At 38.1% G+C, this 22,845-nt stretch overlaps 1 protein-coding gene across 6 annotated transcripts in view; it reads left to right on the forward strand.

The window, feature by feature from the left end:
* The first annotated feature begins 3,077 nt into the window (after nucleotides 1-3,077).
* The window catches only part of ALKBH8 (alkB homolog 8, tRNA methyltransferase), a 52,521-nt gene continuing 32,753 nt past the window's right edge, over nucleotides 3,078-22,845 (forward strand). Inside the window, exons 1-8 of one of the 6 annotated variants that reach the window (XM_070490355.1) lie at nucleotides 3,156-3,289; nucleotides 8,721-8,856; nucleotides 9,664-9,846; nucleotides 12,423-12,660; nucleotides 15,834-15,965; nucleotides 16,638-16,733; nucleotides 18,646-18,750; nucleotides 20,114-20,184. In XM_070490355.1, the coding sequence (XP_070346456.1) occupies nucleotides 12,519-12,660; nucleotides 15,834-15,965; nucleotides 16,638-16,733; nucleotides 18,646-18,750; nucleotides 20,114-20,184 (546 nt within the window). In that variant the 5' untranslated portion in view covers nucleotides 3,156-3,289; nucleotides 8,721-8,856; nucleotides 9,664-9,846; nucleotides 12,423-12,518. Of the gene's footprint in view, nucleotides 3,290-8,720; nucleotides 8,857-9,663; nucleotides 9,847-12,422; nucleotides 12,661-15,833; nucleotides 15,966-16,637; nucleotides 16,734-18,645; nucleotides 18,751-20,113; nucleotides 20,185-22,845 lie in introns of all 6 variants that reach the window. The other 5 variants (XM_044752700.2, XM_014860776.3, XM_014860777.3 and 2 more) reach the window with 5 other exon arrangements.

The following is a 22,845-nucleotide window of genomic DNA, read 5'->3' on the forward strand; positions in this document are numbered from 1 at the left end:
AGACTAGCCCTGAGCTAACATCTGCCACCAATCCTCCTGTTTTTGCTGAGGAAGACTGGCCCTGAGCTTAAATCCATGCCCATCTTCCTCTACTTTATACGTGGAACGCCTGCCATAGCATGGCTTGACAAACGGTGCCATGTTCGCACCTGGGATCTGAACCGGCGAACCCTGGGCCGCCAAAGCAGAACGTGAACTTAACTGCTACACCACTGCACCAGCCCCTGAAATCTTATATTTTTCCGACTGACCAAAAACAATCCTCAAGCAGAGTTTTATATTTTATATTATAAATGAAAGGTTGGCTCCTCCCTCCTTTTTTTTTTTTTGTGTTACTTTTGCCTCTAATTACTGCATGGAAGTACTTTCACCATATGACTTATAAAACTACAAACTTTTCATTGAATTTTTATCACCATAGCATGAATAATGCATTCAGTCCTCAAATGTCACAGTGAACATCAAATGGTTTTACATAATGCATTCTTGCTGGAGTTTCAAGAAGCCAGCAGAGAAGACAAAAGTTTGGAAAGGAAATGTGACACAAATTTGTCATTTACCCAGCAGGGATAAAATAAGTAGCAAAAGAATAAGTGGAGAGGAAAGACTGAGAACTGAACGTGTTTTTGTTTATAACCTTAAATAGGAAAAAAAAGCAAAACTAGTATAGTTGCTCTTGGGGACAAGTGGGGGGAAAAATCCAGAAAGTAGCAAAAACAAATGGTCTGGGTGGGGGAGAAGGGGAAGGGAAATTAGGAACCTCATAAGTATAGGAATTGAATTTGAAACTGCAGTGCAACAGTATCACATTTTGGAACCATAATAAACTACAACAATTTTCAAGGACTGTTGGGAACATTTTCAATCTTTTCTGACTGAGGAATCTCAAAGTAGAAATATAATAACTCTTAGAATTCTGCCTTTGAATGCTTTACTAATTGATGAGAGTGCTCATCCTTCTAGCATCCTCTTCTCTTAGGTTTTGAGATAGACCATATTATGATAATCCAGTCAGATGAAGTGTTCAACCCCCTTATGGAACATGCTGTTAATTGCCCAAAAGCTGTCATCTCATTTTTCTTGTTAAGAGAAGCCTAATTTAACTTTTCTCTAGATAGAGTGTAGGCTATCCAGGTCTCTTGATCTCAGGGTCTCGTCCCAGCCCCATGCAATTAATCATGACCAGCCTAAAGCAGTCCCAGTAATTCTACTTTCTTTGGCTAGTGATTGGTCTGGGATAAGCACGTGTAATAGTTTTTGATTGCTGCTGTAATAAATTAGCACACGTTTATTATTTTACAATTCTGTAGACCAGAAGTTTGGGTTGGCTCTTGGTTTCTCTGCTCTGAGTTTCATAAGGACAGAATAAAGGTGTTGCCTGGCTGGGCTCTTACCAAGATGCTCTGGGAATGATCTGCTTCCAAGCTTATTCAGGTTGTTAGCAGAATCCAGTTCCTCGTGGTTGTAGGACTGAGGCCCCCACATGCTTGCAGCCTATCAGCTGGGGGCTGGCCCTAGCTCACAGAAGCCTCTCTCCATTCTTGCACATGGACCCTTACATCACAGTGTGTTGAATCCTTCACACTTGGAATCTTTCTAACTTCTTCTGCTTGATTTCTCTTTCTCCAGCAAGAGTAAATGTTCTGCTCTTAAGGAATCATGTGGTTATATTGGATCCCTGGATAATCTATTTTAAGGTCTGCAAACTTAATTATATCTGCATATTCACAGGTTCCAAGGATTAGCGTGTGGATATCTTTGGGGGCCCATCATTCTGCCTATCATAGTATGCAACCTGTGTGGTCAAAAAACAAGGGGGAGTCCACTGGGAGCTTCATTTCCTGGATGAAAAGATGGAAACTCTGCTCCTTTTTTCCAGCTAGGGATGCTAGTATGGGGACAAGATGTCTGGAGCGGCAGACAAATCATAAAACACTTCCATCATCACAGAAAGTCCTGTTGGAAAGTGTTTTTGAAAGCATCCAGTAGTGCAGAAGCAAGACTGCATCAGGGAGACTGAACATGTTTTCCCTCATACCCTCTTCAGTAGTTTGCAATGTCTGGCTGATTTGACCTCTCTAGGTTGCACTTGCCTCTTCACTTGCTATTCAGTTTTAGCCTCACTCTCTTTCCTGAACTATTGCATTGGTGCCTATCTGCATCCCAACTTGTTCTTTCCCCCTTCTAACCTATTCTTCATACAAATTATTCCTCCCCTCAACAACACTCTCTTGTCAGTGCCACTTGTGCTGGCCAGCAACCCTTAACTTTTGCTGATAGTCCACTGTGGTGGGGTGTGGATAGGGGCATTGTATCAGCACTATAGGGAAGTGACTTCCTCCTCACTCCCAAATTGCCTTCCCTGCTCTCAGTTTATAATCCAGTGCAGGCAGAATGATTATAATACATTCATAACCCACAATATTAAAGCAGGAACAATGGCTAATCATCACCTTCTCCTGTGTCTTTTATTTCTGCTCTCTTACGAAATCTTTTCCTTTCCATCTGCCACTGCTGTGTCCCAGTTAATAGTTTGTTACTTTTCACTTGACCACTGCGATAGCCTGTGAAGCAGTCTTCTTTCAGTCTCTCTTCCCACCTTCCCCCTGAAGCTCTGGTCCTATCACTCCATTTCTTCCAGGGACCCCCTTAGACCTACAGAACAGAATAGCCTAAAGTCTTCTATAATCTGGCGCAGCCCACCTTTCCTGTCCTACCTCCCTCAACATTCTTCCACTCATCTTCCTACCACTCTCCGCTATTCACCATTCCCCTGGCATGTTCATGCACTTTCACCTCCCTCGCTGTCGCCCATAAGATGTCTTTCAGATCCCAAGGTCCTCTCCCATTCCTCTAAGATTCCTGAGGAAAGAAGCAAAAAGACCCCCAGAGGAGGGGGTGGGGGAGTGGGCATTATTGAGGGACCGACGGACACACACCTGTTTAAAAGTGTCCAATTGGATAGCTAATAATAAGCAGCACTCCCTACCCTTACCCTTTCCCCGACTAAGACAACCTAATTTTCACCACAGCGGAGAGCGATTGACTGGTGAACCACGCCCGGCAGAGAAAGAGTCAATAGGAAGCTCTGGAAGGCGAAGGGAATTGTGGGAGCGCCGTTCGTCGTCCCCGCAGACTCATGGGAAACGTAGTGCACCTTTCTCCAACATGGCTGCGCCCAGATGGGGTGGTGTGTGAGTATCCGCCGCTGCTTTCTGAGATAGATTGGAGAGGCTGGCGAAGGAGAGCGCACCCACGTGGTGAGAACTCAGCCTGAGCCCAGGCGGAGGTTTGTGGCACGTCTTACTGGCGGGCATGATGGCTGCAAATCACTGCATTCTCTTGTCGCCTTCTTCCGGTTTTCTCTAGCTGCCTCACAGTCCTGTGCCTGAGAACCTAGGGCGGGGAGGGATGGCCGGCGCAGTGCTCTGGGGCAGTCCGTAGGCAGTAGGCTGTCCGGCGTTGGGTGATCCTGTCTGTCCGTGTTTGAGGTGCACGTGTTTGTGTTTAGTGCGGGTGCTCACGTGGTGTCTGTGTCAGTGTCCTGTTTCCTCTGAGGTTTTGGACTGGCGATTGCAAGTAGGGAGTGTTAGTCTGGCGCGTCCGGGGCTTTTCTGACCCGTGCCAATCCAGTGAGGAAAAGGCATTGTTGGTGGTCTGGTAGCTCATACAGCTGAATCTTCCTACGCTCTTGTTTGAGTAATCCTGGAGATCCTTGGGCCTCTGGTAGTGTCAGCTTCTGGTTTTGATTGATTTCACTTAACAGATATTTACTGAGTGTCTGCTGTATGCCAGGGACTCAAGTCTATGCCCTCAAGTAGATGACAGACTTCTGGGTGAGCCCACAAACAGGTCGTTATTAGACAATGTGAAAACTGCAGAGATAGAGATACACGCCAGGTATTAATGAAAACATTGAAGAGGGCCACCAAACTCAGAATTCTGAAGAAGAGGTTTAGGAGGTAATATCGCAAGAGTAGTAAGTTTAGGCTTACTCAATTAAACGTTTATTGAATGGCTAGTAGGTGCTAGATCCTGTGCTAGGTGCTGAGTGCCACAGGGTGAACAATATAGACAAAATTTCTACTTTCAGAGGTTGCTTTTTAGTAAGTTGGACAAGGAAGACAGTGAATAAACAAATTAATGAGGGCATAAGAAAATATAGAGTAGGTATTCTTCAAGGAATTAAAACGGGATGATATGACAAATGACAGGGTTAATTTTTTCTAATCAATTAAAATTTTTGTTTTCTTTCTTAATGGTTAATGCAATTTGAATAGTTACTAAATTCAAAAATTAGGAAATAGGAAAGCTCCCTCTCATTCTTGTACCAATCTACCCATTTCCCTTTCCTGGAGGTAGCCTATATCACTGATTTCTTGTATGTCCTAGAAATTTATATGTATACCTGTGCTGTACTCGATAATCAGGCCCCATTTGATAGGAATTTAAGTTCTTTCTAATCTTTGCTATTAAGTATAATTTACCTACAAGCACAGGAACATTTGTCTATAAGGCTTGGTTCATTGTAGGCACTCTGTTGTTCAAGGAGGGCATGGACACACATGCTACTATTACCACTGAGGGCGATATCCATAGGATGTCTTGGGGTTAAACTTAGTAGCAGAGCGTGTGTGATCTCTTAACTCTTGTTATCCTATAGAGAGTGTGCTTTAGCTGGATGTGATTAGACTGGACTCAGCATGGCTAGTATTCTAGTGGTGACTTCACTCCCATGACATTCCATAACACTCCCATAACAAGGCAAGGGGCATCCAAGCCTTTGTGCAATGGTGGAAATTCCTTGGCCAGGGAAGTGGCCTTGTTTGAAAGGGAGCATCCCCAGACCTCAGCACCTGGTATCAGCCTGTTCCTTGTTGAGGTGACTCAGACCTGCTGGGCCAGTGCATTGCCAAGTCTTTGGAATGAGGAACAAATGAGCCTCCAGAGCTATCTGGATTTGTCTTTCTTCACCTGTAATAATATTGCATGACTGAGGGAAGGAGAAGGCAAAGGGGATGAGAGAAATGTGATTATGAGGCTCCATCTGCTGGTACTGCACACTTAGTGTCAGACTCTTAAAAAGATGTATTCAGTATCTTAGTTTTCTCATTTCTTCCACTTTGCAGTCTTTGCCCATGTGACATATTAAGAAAAAAAATTCTTAGTGTGTTCATCCCTTGTTCTCAATTTCATACTGCAAAGATGCCGTTCCAAAGATGATGATCTTGGAATGGAATAGCAATAAGAAAGTTCCTTTGAGGGCCCTCAGTTTTTCTTTGTCTTCTTAAACCATTCTGATTTGGCTCTTCTGGAAATTAACAATAATTTAGTAATTTGTTGTTAGTGCCATGAGGTTGATTTTGATTCCTAGCGACCCTGTGTACAGCAGAGCAGAACCCTGCCTGGTCTTTTTCGTACCATCCTCTCATCTTCTGGCGCTATTCATAGGGTTTTCATGGCCGGTTTTTCAGAAGCGGGTGGCCAGGTCTTTCTTCCTAGTCCATCTTAGTCTGAAAGCTCTGCTGAAACCTGCCCACCATCATGACCCTGCTGGTATTTGAAATACTGGTGACATAGATTTCAGCATCACAGCAATAGGCAGCTGCCACAGTATGACAACTGACAGATGGTGTGGTTCCCTGACCAGGAAAGGAACCCAGGCCTTAGTGATGAGAATATCAGAATCTTAACCACAAGATAGCTAGGGCTGACATAATTTAGTAATAGATGTATTTAATCCTTAACAAAGTTATGAGTTAGTGTCAAAGATTAACACAGCCAGACATTAGTTAGAGCAGTAGAAACATTTTATTTTCTTACTACTGACAGTAGGGGAAAGAGCTGAGCTCCATTCTCATTTGTGCAGAAGTGATTTGGGTGTTTTAAAGGGAGAATGGGAGGGGCGTAGAGCAGGGGCTCAGTAGACTTAGAGAAGTGAAAGATTACAAAGGATTGGTCAGTACAAATGCAGTTAGGCCAGCTGTGTTTGCCAGCTGGCAGTTATCAAAGTTCTCTCTCCTGCCACAGAGACTGGGAGACAGAGGCTCTGTCTTTCCTTTGATTACATTTCAAAGGAATGGCTCTCAGGTCCTTGAGAGAGACACTTCTGAGTTGCAAGAGATGCATATTTACTATTTGTAAGCCCCTTTTAGTAAATGCTCTCAGAAACACAGGTCAGGGGCCTATTGTCAGGTGTTGCTAGAACAAATGGTAAAATTTCCTGGCAGCATTTTGAGTTTTCTCAGGCATTTTAATGGTTAACTGGGGTCCTCCTAGGGACATGGCTTTATGCTGCCAGAAGCTGTGCTAGAGTTTGGTCACATTTTTTAGTGCAGCGATGGATGCAGTTACGTGCCAAGAATAGGCACTATTATCCCTATTTTACAGATGAAGAAACTTAAGCACAGAAATAATTAATTAGCTCACATAGGATCATACAGCTGATAAGTCGATAAGTAGAGCTGAGATTTGAACCTAGGACCTGGACCCCTAAACACTGTGTTATACTGTCTCATGGCACTGAAGGAGGCTCTGGGGAAACAAAGAAAAATATGATTTAATCCCTGTCCTCAAAGAGCTCTTCGTTCACTGGAAAGGAACAAACATTAGAATAAATAATTATAATTAGTGCAATATTAAAAATATCCATTCAGCTGTCCCCTTCCTGTCTAAGGATGACTTCTAAGGCTTTCTCTCTAACCTCATTCCCTCTCCTTTTAGCCACTTTGTATTGTCATCTGCCGGCCAGACATTGCAACTGTGTATCTCACCAGTACCTCAAACATATTATATCCTAACTGACTCATTACCTTCCTTACTGAGCAGCTCTTCCTGACCTTTTTCTGACTTTCCAGTTTTGAAGTGATGTCACTAGTCTCTCAGTCACTCAGGCTCTGTCCTGTAAGTGATGTGTGATTCCTCTCTCCTTCACGTCTGAGTAGTATTCAAGGCCTGTTGATTGTGCCTGAGCTTTTCTGTTGCCCTCCCCCTCTCGCCGTATGTCCTTTCTTCCTACAGACTCCACCCTTCCTACAGACTCCAGTCCAGCATTTCTACTTGCCAGGCTGGATCGTAGCAGGTCCCTTTGCCTCTCACTTCTCTAGTATGCTGTCCAGCTAGTCTGTTATACTGGCCTTACCTCCTATCACATGCATGCTGTGTATTAGTTAAGCTGGATTACTGTTCTTTCTATAGACTCTGCATTTTTCTTCTGTACATAAAGATTAGTAATTAGAGTTTTGACTGTTTATGAGCTGTTTTGGAATATGATTTTATTTAACTCCCTATATTTATTTTGTTTGCTAACTTTGAAGACTTTCAAGTGGGTGAAGAGTGGGATTGGTGGATCAGCCAACATTCTCTGCTTAAAAGATTATGCTTACCTCTCACTGTCTTTGCCAGACACATCCATTTCTGTTTTTAGCTTCTTCCCTTTATTGCCTTACTGAATACTCTCCCTTCCCTATGACACTGTTTACTTCTGTCCTTCAGGACTCAGCTCAGGTCCCCTTCTGTTTTGAAGTTCTCTGCAATTTTTCTAGTTTATGTCAGTCTTACTTTGTCTCTAATTCATGTCACAACTAAAGACTGGACTGTACCATTAACACTTAATTATATAAAGATATATCATGTTCTTTCATTGTTTAGTCTGTTTTCCTCAACCAGCTTAGACACTTTTGTTGAAAGCATAAACTATGTGTTGTAGTTGTATGCCGCAGAGCACTGAGACCATAAATAGGTGTGTGTGTATGCACCTGTTATCGTTCGTTTATTCCCTTCAACAAGTTTGTGTCGAGCACCTGCTGTACGTTGGCATTTCTGCTCTCTTGGAGTTGACATCCTGATGGGGGATTTAAGCTAACAGATGAAGCATCACAAATTGTGTTAAATTCTGCAAACAAAATAGGCCACTGTAATAAAGCATGGTGTAGAGTGCTGATTTGGATGGCGTGAAGACCTCTTTGGGAAAGCACTTAGTGACTACTTGCTGATTGACGTATTTCAATAAAATGAAAACAATTCTATGGGGTTCTTGATATCTGTTATTTTAAAAATTATAGATATAAAAATGTATAATGTGTGCAGTTTAAAAAGTAAACAAACACCTAAACCACTGTCTACCTGAAGAAATACCTTTGATGCTTTTCTGTGTTACTTTCATATTCCATTCCTCTCCTCCCCCCAGAAATAACTTCTCTCCTGAACTTTGTGTTTATCATTTCCTTGCTTTTTCTTGGGTTTTGCTCCATATGTATTTCTAAATGATATATGGCTTACTTCTGGGTTTTGAACTTTATGTAAATGGAGTCATACTGTATATTCTTCTGTGAATTTTTTGTTTTGTTTCTTCTTTTTTTCTTTCCTAATATTAGTTTATGAAATTTGTCTGTGGCACATTTTACCTAGGACTTCGTAAGTAAAGGGCTGTATCATCTCTGGGGAAAACAGCTCCCTTAGGAGAGCTGAAGCTCTGGAACATATTGTAGAACCCCAGAGCTGCTATTAGATGTTCTTGCTTCTTTGTTACCTTCTTAAATATTCCTTTATTGTCCAAGCATCTGTTTGTTCTCACTTCTCTTGGTTGGTGAAAGGTAAAGTAAGCATTTAAAAAAATTGTCACATAGAAATATTTATAAACTATAGAAAATATGAATAGCATCATTATAACTGTCCCTTCAGAATCTTAAAGTTGACATTTTGTACTTTTTTTTTTTAAGTATTGCCATGGACAGCAACCATCAAAATAATTATAAACTTAATAAAACTGAGAAGAAGTTCTTAAGGAAACAGATTAAAGCCAGGCATACTTTGCTGAGACATGAAGGCATTGAGACAGTATCCTATGCTACTCAGGTGACCTAAAACTGTTATTATCATTTGAATAATGTATTTGAATGTAAATGTTTTGCAATGTTAATGTGTCACAGTGATATTTGTTAATAATTGCTCAGAGAGGAATGCTGTAATTGTTCAGTCGTGTGTTATGTCTATATTCAGTATACGTATGATGGGACCTGATCACTTTCTGTTTTGGGACATTGAATTTCCCTTGATTGTGTTGAACTAGAGGAAGTTGTGAGTAGATATTAATAACAATAACACTAAAACTGTTTACAGTTTACAAAGCATTCTTACATTCGTTATTATATCTAATTCCCTAAAAATCCTTATGAAATAGGTGAGAAAACTAAGGTTCTAAGAGGTGGTGATATGTCCGTTGATGTGAGGTGGCTGAATAGAAACCTAAAGCTAGATCTTTTGTATCCTAACGCAGGCTTCTTTCTTCTATTCCTAACTTTGTCTGTATTATAAAGTGTTTTGATTATATGCTATAAAACATTTTTTGTTTATTAGACCTTATCTACAAAGACTTTTCATTATCTGATGGCAATAATTAAATTATATATATATGAGGGACTATGAGACTTCCTGGGCTTTGAATTAGAAGAACTTAGTTTAACTTTTAGCTTCTCCACTATTTGGACATGAGCAGTACCCTTGACCTCAGCTTTATTCATTCATAAGGACATAGTATTGCATACCTTTTTATCTCATTGGATTGTTAGAGTCCAAAGAGAACATGTATGTGACAGTACTTACTAGTCATTAAAATACCATATAAATATAAAGTATTCTTATGATGTTCTTTCTGGTTCTAAGGATATGAGAAGAGGAAGGAAGCTTAGCCATCATCTAACCGAGGGCCAAAGACATACAATTGAGAAGGTGGAACTAGGATTAAAATTCAGGTCTCTGGACTCTCAGACCAATACCATTCCCTTATATCATGCTGAGGCTGCCTTCTGTGCTGCGTCGTAGTTTAGGAATGAGTAGCCTTTTGAGGTGAGTTTAAATTTAGCAGGTAAAAGGCCCATACTTAGATTTCATTAAATATTAATGACTTTAGAGAATTTAAACCAAATCCCTATAAAAAGGATAGAGTAGATAACAGATTAGAATTAATATGTTTGCATAGACTTTCTGCCAAGAGCCACTGAGGCTGTGAGGCATTCAAAAGATTAAACTGACGTACCCTACTCTGATCTCTTCCCAAGCATGCCTTATAGGGGTCGTGACGAGAATTGGTAAGAAAAGAAATGGGTTAAGTTTCTTTGCTGCCTCTGAAGCTTGTTTCTGGTTGGGTCTGTCTTTTCTTTCAGATCTCTAGAAACTTTAATCTTACCTTGGTGACTTTTAAAGTATCAACTTATTTGGGCTTGATTATTTTTTTCTCCACAGTATTTTTAAAGGAAAAGAGTAAAATTGTAGAAGGACTTCCAATTATATATTATCTATCTAGGGGAGAACAAATGCTCTTTCCGCAATGTGTTTTAAGTGTACATGCCTTTGTGCAAATTTATAGCCATCGTGAGATTTTTCTAGAGGAGTGATCCTCAAACCATCAGGACTGAAGATAACAAAAAAAAATTCTAAATTCTCTACTTCATATTGTCGGGAAAATTGCTTGGCTGAACAATTATAAATAAAACAATTATTGTATTTAATTATATGGTATAATTCACATGGAATAGGAAATGAGTTCTTTCCTTCACTCCCCTCTCTGCTTGTTTTTGTGTGGTTTGCCTTTAGAATTGCCCCCAAACCACTCCGACAGCATCTTCGAGCACCACTAGTCCTCCTCAATCACGCCTCACCATCTTCCTTAGTTCCTAGATGGAGCAGTGGACCTCGACATTTACAAAACCTTTGCAGTTCCTTAGATTTGGGAATATGGAAATGTTTTTGAAACTACGGCTGCATATAACCAAATTATTTTGGTGCTTTAATTTACAAACCCCATGGAATTAGGTCCAGGGCAAGCCATCTGAGACTAAATTTTACACCATATTTTGTAGTATTGCATTAGTGTGTTTGTCTAGGATGTGTAGGTGTATACTTTGGTACATATAAAATGTTGGCTGTCCCATGATGGAACAGAGCTTTTCTTATTATCCAATTTTATAATAATTCTATTACGTTCTTTTAAAACAAGGTTGTAGATAATCCTATTTTGTATAAAAGAAACTAATACGTTATGTTCTGATTTCCAGCTTAGTATAAATCAGAGTTTGGCAAACTGCTGCCCTCGGGTCAAATCTGGCTTGTGAGCTAAGAATGAGTTTTACATTTTTAAAGCGTTGTTAAAAAATAAAAGACTACGTGACAGACTTATATGACCTGGGAAGCCTAAAATATTTTACATAGGCCCTTTTCAGAAAAAGTTTGCTAGTACCTGGTATAAATAATGAAACTTATGAGAGTTGGCTATCGATGGTTTACTTTCGTTATGCTACAAAATTTTTAGGAGTTACAGTTACAGATCATAAATGAAAGATCTTAATGCTGTGTAGAATGCTTTATAAGTACAGTCGTCCCTTAACCACAGGGGATTGGTTCCAGGACCCCCGTGGATACCAAAATCCGTGGATGCTCATCTCTTAGTCGGCCCTCCGAATCCTTGGGTTCTGCATCCAAGGATTCAGCCACCCGCGGATTGTAAACATTGTACACATCTGCAGTTGGTCAACTCTGCAGATGCGGAACCCACGGATGCTAAGGACCGACTGTACAAAGACTACAAGGGCACTAGGCCATGAACATTGGAATAAAAACAGGAGACTCCCTCCCCCATCCCCCAAAATCCCTTGAATAAGTTCAGGGCAGGTCTGCAAATGACAGGTAGTAAGCATGAAACTTACAGAGGAAAAAATTTTAATTGCAAAGTAACTGAATTACTCATAGAGGAAAATCTTCCTATTTTATGTTCAGTAGAACCTGTAATTGGTTTTTCTTTGAGTCAATACCTTTACTTTTAGTTTTTAGTAAACATTATATAATGGTTCTATCAAAAGTATGGATTCTGGAAACTGACAGAGATAGCTTTGAAACCCACTCCTACTAGTCATTACCTTAACCCAATTTTTCTCATCTTCAATTGCTTCCTTTATGCCGTGGGGCTAATATTACCCACTTTGTAGGATTGTTGTGAAGATTATGTTAATAAGGATTAAGTAGGAAAAAGCATATAGCAGTGTCTGACAAAAAAGCAAGTATTATGTAACTCCTTGTTCCTTCTTCTCTCTCTCTCTGCGCTTTCTCTTTCCATTATGTTAAATTTACATTTATGAACAGTGAAAAAAGTTATCTTTTAATTTGTATGTACGGTCATTAGGAAATAAATATTTTACTGAAAGCACTTTTAAAAATCAATCTTTACAACATAGGAATACTTTTTAACCTCCAAATATTTAGTAAATTGATTTATAAACTTTGGATGAAATTAGAAAACCAAATAACCATCGTAAGGAAAACTTTTTTAATTACACTTTTGTAGACATCATCTTATTTTAAAATCTTACTTAAAAATAAACAGGTTGATATTAATTGCTCATGTTGGTTTCTGTTTTTGCTTTTTTAAGGTCCTGGTTGTTGCCAATGGTGGTTTGGGTAATGGTGTGAGTAGGAACCAGCTGCTTCCAGTTTTAGAGAAATGTGGACCCGTGGATGCTCTCCTAATGCCACCTAATAAGCCCTACTCATTTGTAAGATACAAAACTACAGAGGAATCCGAGAGAGCCTACATTACCCTCAACGGAAAAGAAATAGTGGATGATTTAGGACAAAAGATCATTCTGTACTTGAATTTTGTGGAAAAAGGTATTATCATACAAGTATCTTTTAAAAAAGTAGTTCTTTTTTTTAAAAGTAATTCTTGCTTTTTTTTTTTTTTTTCTCTAAAGGTTGGCACGTAAGCTAATGGGGCTGGCCCCAAAATAGTTCTTACTTTTGTGTGAATTTTGTTTTCATGCCTGAGTTGGGAGTTTCAGTTGTTATGAAATAAAATAGGACATCCGTTTACAAATGTTCTTTAAATACCTAGTTGTGCCAGGCATGGCCCTGGTAGTTGAAGGGAGGTGAGTTAGACATAGCCTGCCTTAAGGAGCTGGTTCCACCAACCTATCAATATATTTTTTATGCATGTTACTTATTTTGGAATCCTACTATCTAATTGTGTTTTTCAAAATTGAATGTTGGGGACTCAGATCACCAATTTATTTTACAGTGTCTAACTGGAAGCTTTCAATTAATCACCTGGGAATTAATTATGATCCAAATGATTATGTGCAAGCTTCATCTTTATGGAGGAATGTTACTGAACCAAGTTCGTTTTTGCTGGCTGCCCAGAAAGCCAAACACTGAGACGGCGAGATTGTAGCAGAGAGAGGGTTTAATCACAAGGCAGCCATGTGAGGAAGTGAGAGCATGAGCCTCCAATTTGCTTCCCCGAAAATAGGGACTCAGGGATATTTATGGGATAGTGGGGCAAGGTGGTCTGAAATGTGGAGAGAGGTGATTGGAGGTGAGGAGAGGTGAGGTAATTGACGATCTGCACAAGTATAGTCAGACTTCATAGGGCTCATCTTGACAAAAAGGCAGCATTAGCATGACCTGAGGGTGGAGTTTTTAGCCTCTTTATGTCAAAAGGTCACCTATCGGACATCTGCACGGGCCTGGTTGATGAGTTGGTGGTCTCAACTGGGTTAAGTGGACAAGGAGTTCTAATTCCTGAAAAACAGCTCACACACCCATTACCATGGTGACCCAGGCTCCAGGGAGATGTTATCTATAGGAGCCTAGTGGGAGTCAGATAGTGTATTGCCTAAGCAGCACAGTCAGCAATGGGTGGGTTAAACAGCTAAAAACTGTAATCAGTAATTGCAAAAAGGAAAAAAAGACTTTAGTACTTAGATACTTAATCATCAATGGCTGTTCGCTGGTTTCAGGAACACCTTTAGCCACCAAAGATCCCAAAAGCTTTATAGTGGCACTGTCCAATAGAGCTTTCTGTAGTAATGGAAATGTTCATATGTTCATATCTGTGCGGTCCAACATGATTGTGGGATTGAGGAACTGATTTTAATTTAATTTAAATTATTTTAATTAGTCAATTAAAATTATTTTTATTTTTTTTTTGCTGAGGAAGATTTTCCTTGAGCTAAAATCTGTTGCCAAGCATCCTCTTTCTTTTTTGCTTGAGGAAAATTAGCCCTGAGCTAACATCTGTGCCAATCTTCCTCTATTTTGTATGTGGGTTGCTGCCACAGCATGGCCGCCCCCAAGTGGTGTAGGTCTGCACCTGGGATCCGAGCCTATGAACCTGGGTGCCAAAGCAGAGCATGCTGAACTTAACCACTCTGCCACAGGGCTGGCCCCTAACTTAACTAATTTAAATCAAACCTTTATAGACTAATTTACAGAATTTCTATAGGGATTATTACATCTTTTCAACATTGTCCTGTGGAAATGAAATGTAGTGAGGTGAACTTTGATTTAGATGTCTAATCTCGTTCTGTTATATTCACTTGCCCCCTATTTAGGCAATTAAAGGGTTTGTTTAGATAGCCTTTGAGTGGGTGGATGAGTATAATCTGATCAAATTTGTGTTTTTGTAAAATAAGACTCAAGGAAACTTTTAAAGACTCTTTTAAAGATAAATTTTAGAAGTTGTAATTCTCAGTGTCTGTATTTAATTTTAAATCTGATTTATGCTTTATAGATTTAAAAAACTAGATTATCTCCATATTTTATATGTTTATGATCAATTTTGAAAATGGAATGGTTTGAGAGTAAGTTTTTATCAGAAAATACTGTCCTTGGGTTTTCCCTCGATTGGTATCTTGAACACTCTGTAAGAAATTGCACAAAGTGATTTTTGGAGTGTTCTTTATTTGAAATCATACATTAGATCCAGATGTACTTCTAAGACTGTTATAATCACATTTATAACCTTGGAAATCATTTTTAGTAGAAATGAATGGAGAATAAAATGAATAGAGAATAGAACTGTCGCAAACATTTTGATACTTGTTTTATATCTGCGACAAGATAGCCAGTTAATAACAAACACAAGAGATATTTTTGGTTCTTCAGTTTTAAAAAACTATATTTAGAAAACTAAATATGAATTACTTATGCTATAAATTACTTGTATTTAAGGAATTCTTCCCAAACTTTTCCTTATGTAATTTGAATAAATAATATAATGCCTGGCATATAGTAAGCACTGAGCGAATATTTATCAGATGATTCACTGTTTCTATTTCCAAAATGTTAACAAATCTAGTAGACATTATTTTTGTGAATTTTTATATTAAATGATTGAAAGATGAAAACTGTTCTGCGGAAAAGCTTCGGAAATTGTGTCTGTGACATGATCAGCTCTCTAATAGTAAATATGAATTACACTATTCCCCTTATCTAATCATAAATTCTTTTTATTTTGCCTTCTAGAGCTGTACTTATCTAAAACTTCGAAGGACATAGGGACTTAAATTATTGTAATATATGCTAAATAATTCTTCATAAATGATATTTTTATTTCTCCAGAAAATTTTATGTTATTTTGCATTTTTCTGTTACTTGACCATAGCTAGTATCAAGAATCTGAGGGCAAAAACAAGCATGTAAATTTTTGTATTCATTATTTGTGGACAATCAGACTTGGTTATAGCATGGCATACTGTAGATATTATGAGAAACCTTGTTTCTTAGTGAGATTTAAAAGCTGGTTCAGTCATGTTCAAACAGAATATTTAAGTAAATACTGTTCTATTTGATAAATACAGTGGACTTATGTACCATAAATGTACCATAATTTTATCTTGGTCTTATTTTTGTATTTTTAATATGTCATGTGCCTTTTAGCATTCTTATTTCTGAAAATAAGGATTAGGAGTCTTATGAACTAATAAATGGCTTTTGGGACAGAATTATTTGTGTATAAGAACTTTAAGATTTGTATGTGAGTATTTTAATTTCATTTCCCACAGCGCAGTGGAAAGAGTTGGGGCTTCAAGCCTTACCTCCAGGCCTCATGGTAGTAGAAGAAATTATTTCTTCTGAGGATGAGAAAATGCTTTTAGAAAGTGTTAACTGGACAGAAGATACAGAGAACCAAAATTGTAAGTAAAACTTAAAATCTGGTATTTAAAAGTGTCTGCAAAATGGCCATGATACTGATCTTTCTTTTCTTCTCCTCCTTTGGTTTGTTAAAACTGTACTGTTTCCTTAAAATTACTGAAAGTAGCCTGGATCCAGTGTTAGGCAAGTCATACCAACAATTCTTAGGAGCATTAATAATAAATAACATTTATATAGCTATCAATTTTAAACTCCAAACTGATTAATATTTGTAAGCCAGCCTTGTAGAGCTAACATTTATAACCCCTTTCACATGTATTGTCTTATTTGATCCTCTCCACCTAAGGCAGATATCCTCTGAGGAATCAGCAGGTCAGCACCGTACTGTTCTAATGCAGTCGGAGCCTGCTGGAGATATTTGCAAATTAGTTACTCTGACTCTCTCCACATCATTAGCAGTCTTGTGAGCGGCACTGTGCGTGTTCAGCTCTTTCAGATAGATTGGGGGAGACTCTTTAAGGGTTCGTTACAGTTTTAGACTTAAAAGAACAGCAGATACGAGATGAAATGGTTGATTTTATTAAAGCAATAATTTATCAGTTAATGAAAGTTACCATTCCTAAACTAATCCTTACTTATAATGTTCACTTTAAAATATATGAAGGAATGAAATTCTTTTCTCCCAAATAATTTGCTTTCTTCTCTTCATACAGTTCAAAAATCCTTAAAACACAGAAGAGTAAAGCATTTTGGTTATGAATTCCACTATGAGAACAACAATGTAGATAAAAATAAGCCATTACCTGGGGGTAAGTAATTGTTAATAAACAATAAATGCTGGTTAGAAAAAAAGATTTAATATATTAGAAGTACATCATAGCTGAGGACATGTCTCATTTGTCATTTGTAGGTAAACTTTGAAATAGTTGTTTAAATTTAAAACATTTTAATTAGCCAAGTAGTGCAGTTTTGTGTTAAACAATTAGTACATAAAGCTAAAGTTCCTCTTGAACACTATCCTTACTCTCATACTTCTTAGAAGTAGTACTGTTAACAGTTTAGTATATACCAATCCTTTAAAGACGAGTTTACTTTCAAATGTAGATACCTAGAAAGGTCTGTACTAGTTGTTAACATGGAGTAGTGTATTGCCTTCTGTAAGTTATATAATCATATATTACTTGTATTACTCCAACTTGTTCCTTTCCCTTCATGATATGTCCTGGAGATCTTACATAGTTTTTCGTTTTATTGAATGTTCAATAATAGTTTATTCAGTTAGTTCCCTTTTGATCGACATTTAGGTTATTTCTAGTTTTTAGCTTTTACAAGTAGTGCTGCGGTGAGTATCTTCATACACCTCTCTTTATGCACTAAGCAAGAGTTTCTAAGGGAGATTGCTAAATTAGAATTGTGTCAAAGTTACCTTCATTTAAAAATGTTAATAGAGGGCCAGCCTGGTGGTGCAGCCGTTAAGTGCACACATTCTGCTTTGGTGGCCCAGGGTTCACTCGTTCGAATCCCGGGTGTGGGCATGGCACCGCCTGACAAGGCATCCCACATATAAGGCAGAGGAAGATGGGCACGGATGTTAGCTCAGGGCCAGTCTTCCTCAGCAGAAAGAGGAGCATTGGCGGCAGATGTTAGCTCAGGGCTAATCTTCCTCAAAAAAAAAAAAAGTTAATGGATACTGACAAATTGCCCCCAAAACAGCTGTGCCAACTTATTCTCACCAGGTGTGCACTCACCCCCTCCCCCCCACCAACATGTGATATTATAAAACTTTTAACTGTATAATTACCTGATTACTAGTGAGGATGGTCATTTGTATTTTCTTTTTCTTTTTTTTTTTTGAGGAAGATTAGCCCTGAGCTAACATCTGCTGCCAATCCTCCTCTTTTTGCTGAGGGAGACTGGCCCTGAGCTAACATCAGTGCCCGTCTTCCTCTACTTTTTTTTATATGCGGGATGGCTGCCACAGCATGGCTTGACAGGCAATGGGTAGGTCCACACCTGGCATCCAAACCTGCAAACCCCGGACTGCTAAAGTAGAACATGCGAACTTAACTGCTGTGCCACCAGGCCGGCCCCCATTTTTATTTTCTTTTCTGTGAATTCTTTTTCATATGTTTTGCTAGTTTTTTCTTCTAATGGGTTGTCTAATTCATTAATAAGAATTTACTGTATAATCTGGATACTAATCCTTTCTAGAATTCTTTGTTGGAGTTAAATTTATCTATATTTTTATGGCTTTGGTCTTATTTAAGGGTTTCCCTCCCTCATGAGATAACATTCATGACTCCAATAAAAGTAAGTTAGTTCTACTTTGAGAAGTGTTTTTTTTAAGAGAAATAATTTAAAATAATTAATTTTAAAATAAATTGAATAATTAAAAATAAAAAAGAAAGTGGTCAGGCTAATTTTCAGTATAGAATATGGAAAATTTTATCATTTTATTACTGTTTTACAAAATACCAAAATTGTCAGCAAAATTGCTCTTGGACGTTTTATTTGCTAAAATCGGTAAGATAACTTTAAAAGATTCTTAAGAAGGTTTTGTTTATATTTTGCTTTGCTTGTGGTTTTATTGCTGTATTTGGGTCTGACTTCTAAATTAAAGGCTGTATGATTTTTATCATAGTGATTTTTTTTTTGTTCTTGGGTTAAAACATGCAAAGTAAATATTTTAATATGTTTTATCTTCATGATTAATGACTTCAGGTCTTCCTGACATTTGTGATAGCATTTTGGAGAAATGGTTAAAGGAAGGTTTCATTAAACATAAGCCTGATCAATTGACTGTAAACCAGTATGAACCTGGGCATGGTGAGTGTTTCTTTTTTTTAAATTCCAGTTATATATTTCATAACTCAGTAGATTATGTAACTCTCTAAAATCAGAGGTATTATTTTTTAGCTCAGACTAACTCTTAATGTGCTTATGTGTTTTACTTGTGTTGACTTCAGTTCCTTGCAAATCTGCACAGCGATCTCTTGAGGAGCTTGCATCCCAAAGTGTGAACAGACTGACACAATTGCTATTTGTGATTTTTTTTGTTCCCTCTCAACATTTTATTTAGAGAGGGAGAAGATTGCTTTAACAACAATGGTATAATGGAAGAAACCAAATAATTGACAGATACAGAGAAAAGGCTAATTGGGTGATCTTGCTCTTCTTTCTCTTCTGTTGAGAATGTGGAAGACAATTCTAGGATGACATGTTAGTGAAAAATCTTTAGGTTATTGATTTTTTGCACTTGTTAACAGCATCTTCGTCTGATATTTGTAGTAATCAAATGATCTTAAGAGCTTTATTAATGGTAGGAGTTGTAGGTTGTTTTCCCCCCTGCATTTATCATGCTGTATTATGATTGCTTATTTATCTGTCAGTCTTTCCATGGGTCTGTAAGCTCCTTGAGGAAGGAACTGTGTCTTACTAGCTTTATATACTCTCACCGTGTAGCAGGGTTCCTCTCACTTAAGAGGTGCTCAGTTAACATAGATTGAGAGGTTGGTGGAGGCAGCCGTGTCTTAATTATCGATGTGCTTAGTCTTCACACCTGGTTATTGCTTTTGTTCTACAAGTACTTGGGAATCCAGTGTTCAAGAGGAAAAGTGACTTTGTTATTTATCTTTCACTTCTTCTTCTTGGGCTAGGGTTGGGTAAATGTCCTAGTTAAGCAGTGACTCTCAAATCTTGATTTTATTTATTTTTAGTTTTTTATTTATTTTTATTTTTAAAAGATTTTATTTTCCCTTTTTCTCCCCAAAGCTCCCTGATACATAGTTGTGTATTTTTAGTTGTGGGTCCTTCTAGTTGTAGCATGTGGGACGCCGCCTCAGTGTGGCTTGACAAGCGGTGCCGTGTCCGTGACCAGGATCCGAACCGGCGAAACCCTGGGCTGCCGAAGCGGAGCGCGCGAACTTAACCACTCGGTCATGGGGCCGATCCCTCAAATCTTGATTTTAGAATGAAGTCTTAGCATGAAGTTAACGTATTTTTGGTTGAGATTTAGTTTAATTTTTATTTGGTTACAACCACCATAAATGTTTCCTTTTAACTAAAATTATAGTACATTCCTGATTATCAAACAATGTTCTCACCATAATAGTGTGAGGCTATATTTAGAGTCATCTTAAATCTACTAAAGGAAAAAAGAAGTGACTTATTATCCTATCTTCCATCTCAGGAATTCCCGCTCATATTGACACACATTCTGCTTTTGAGGATGAGATCGTTTCTCTCAGTTTGGGGTCAGAGGTAAATGTTCAAACCCTTTTACTAGCTACCAAAAAATGTCTTATACAATACCCTTTCTTGTAGGATTTCCCACATTTCTTAGTTCAAATGAGTTAAGGTTTTAAAATGAAAAAGTAAAGGCACCATTAGCACTTTCATTTCTTACAGAAGTGAAATTATCACTCCCTCTTCTTTTAGATGTACAGAGTTTTATGTATCAGCTCATCAGATGCCAGGAAAAGCCCTGTAATTTAAATTTTTACACATTTTACTTTTAGAAGTTGAATAAAATCCAGACTTCCCTTGACAACAATTTACTGAGGCAGCATTGCCATCTAGTGGCCAAAGATAGTAGCTGCAGGCTGTAGAAAAAGGAAACAAAACTAAAATCTAAGTGTTTGGAATTTTGATAAACTTTTTCACATATATTACCTGATTCAGTACCTTCAAAAACTTTGAGCAGCAGAGGATAATATCCTTATTTTTACAGATGAGGAGTAAGAGGTTCATGTTTATTCATTGACTTATGTCTATAGCTGCACTTTACCCGAACTGCTAAAGCTGTCAAAAACATGATTTAAAGTGATCCATGCAAACTGCAGATAGAATTTTAGATAGAAATCAGAATTTAAATCTAGAAGAATCTGTAAAATATGAGGTCACCTAATTTAACTAGAGGTTGCTTCAAAATCTGATCTTGTTCCTGGAGGCAAATATACTATTTACTAGTATTTTTTATATTTTCATAGTTCCCGTCCAAGCTTTGGCTTTTTTACCTTTACTGGGCTTGTGTGATCATGTTGATGCTGTGACTAGAGATTTAGTGCTGTTTGTTTGATAAGACAAAACCATCTTATCAGCTGCCTATGTGGGTTCCTATTACGTGCTTTGAAAAATAATGAGGATGGGAAGGAAAAAAAAAGAGCTCTTCTCTGTCTAGTCTGTTTTCATTTTACCTCTTATCCTGGCTTGTAGCTTTAGGGGACCAGTAAAAAGCATCCTTGTCTTTTCCTCTCAATTGTGAAACCAATTGAGAAATGAGACAAAAGGTCAAATAGAGATCAGAGTGTCAACTTAACTACTGAGAAAACATGGAAGCATGTGGCTCTAGATCTGTAGCCACGTGGACTTCACCTCTGAATTAGAGGGCATATTGTCCTTTTTACTGGCACAGACAGACAACTGGAGACCTCCTCCATAGGGCATGAAGAAGCATATATGAGATTCTGCAAACCAGCTGGATCTGAAAAGAGACTCAGCCCTGCGTTCTTTCCTGGGGAGTTAGCAGTGAAGGAGTGGAGATGTGTTGTTCTTACACTGTTAGTGCCTTGGAAATTCCCTCCCCTCCTAGGGAAATATGAGGAATGGGGACTCAGTGTTCCTCCAACATCCCACAAGGTCATCATGGAGTTTTTAATTAAAAGTTGTAAGGAAGGGAAAACTTGCCCTTTAGTTGCACTGAAAATCTGCTGTAGCCATTATCTCCATTTGGCGTCTCTGGAGGCATATAATTTTTAGCTGCTAATTTGAGTGATGGAGTTTGTGGTTAAAGCCGTCTTTGTAATAGCGGGCAAGCATGCATAAGTTATGACAAGACCAGTAGATTTTCTTATAAAAGATAGCTTATAAGGGGAAGTGAATCTTTGTAATTAAAAAAAAAAATGTCTACTAAACATTTAAGTTTATCACGCTATTTAAAACAGTCTGCTATATTTGGGGCTCTTTATTTCATCTGTAAAATGGGATTAATAATACCTCCTGCCTGGCTGAAGGATTGGGATGGGAATAAAATGAGTTAATGAATGTGAAAATGTTTTTCAAACTCAGAGCAATCCACACATGTAAAGGCTTGTTAAAGTATGCTGCTTCTTGGGCTCCTTACTTGAAGGCCTCACTTCTGTACCAAAGGGACATGTTCCCCTGGCCTTGAAATAGGATTTCAAGTGGTAGCTAGAAAGATGGCTTTCTTCTTTTCTTTTTGCGTTACCCACCGTTGCACCCTGTGCTGTTCTGTTTTGTTTTTGATGCTGTGTAATCACTTAAATTCTCTCCTAGACCTAGAATCTGGGGGGCGTAGTTTTGTCTCTCTTTATTTTCTCATCCTTGACATCTTTCATTGTTTTAAGAAATTTACTGTAGTTTCGACTCCAGCTTCCATTTCATTGTAATAATTTGTTAGTGGCACCATTTTTTTTTTTTTTTTAGCGTGTGTTTTGTTTGTTTCTCTCTCCTTGGCTAAAATCCTCAAGGTTATACTTTAACTTTTTACTTTCATCTCTTTCCCAGAAAATTTCTGAGATCTCTTAACTCTTAAATGCTCTGACACAAAAGGTTCCCATGAGGTATTCTTAACTGTTACATAAATCTTACTTCAATGCTCTATCTTTATGACTACCTGATCGTATTCTTCTTAAAACTCTTATGGTTCTTCTAAAAAATATTGTAAATTTCATAGTGAACGAAAATTGTCTTTATTTTTTCACATGTATTAGTTTTGCCTCTACAACTAGATTGTAAATCTTCTATGGTTGTATGCCTCCAAAAGTACTACAGATACCCATACATAGGTTATATGATATGTGTCTGTTAGGATGCTTTTAGCTGCAAACAACAGCAGAAAACCCAATTAAAAATGATTATGCCACAAAAACAAGTTAATACCTCATATAGCAAGATGTTTTA

The sequence above is a fragment of the Equus asinus genome, chromosome 20, assembly GCF_041296235.1.
Source record: "Equus asinus isolate D_3611 breed Donkey chromosome 20, EquAss-T2T_v2, whole genome shotgun sequence".
Lineage (NCBI taxonomy): Eukaryota > Metazoa > Chordata > Mammalia > Perissodactyla > Equidae > Equus > Equus asinus.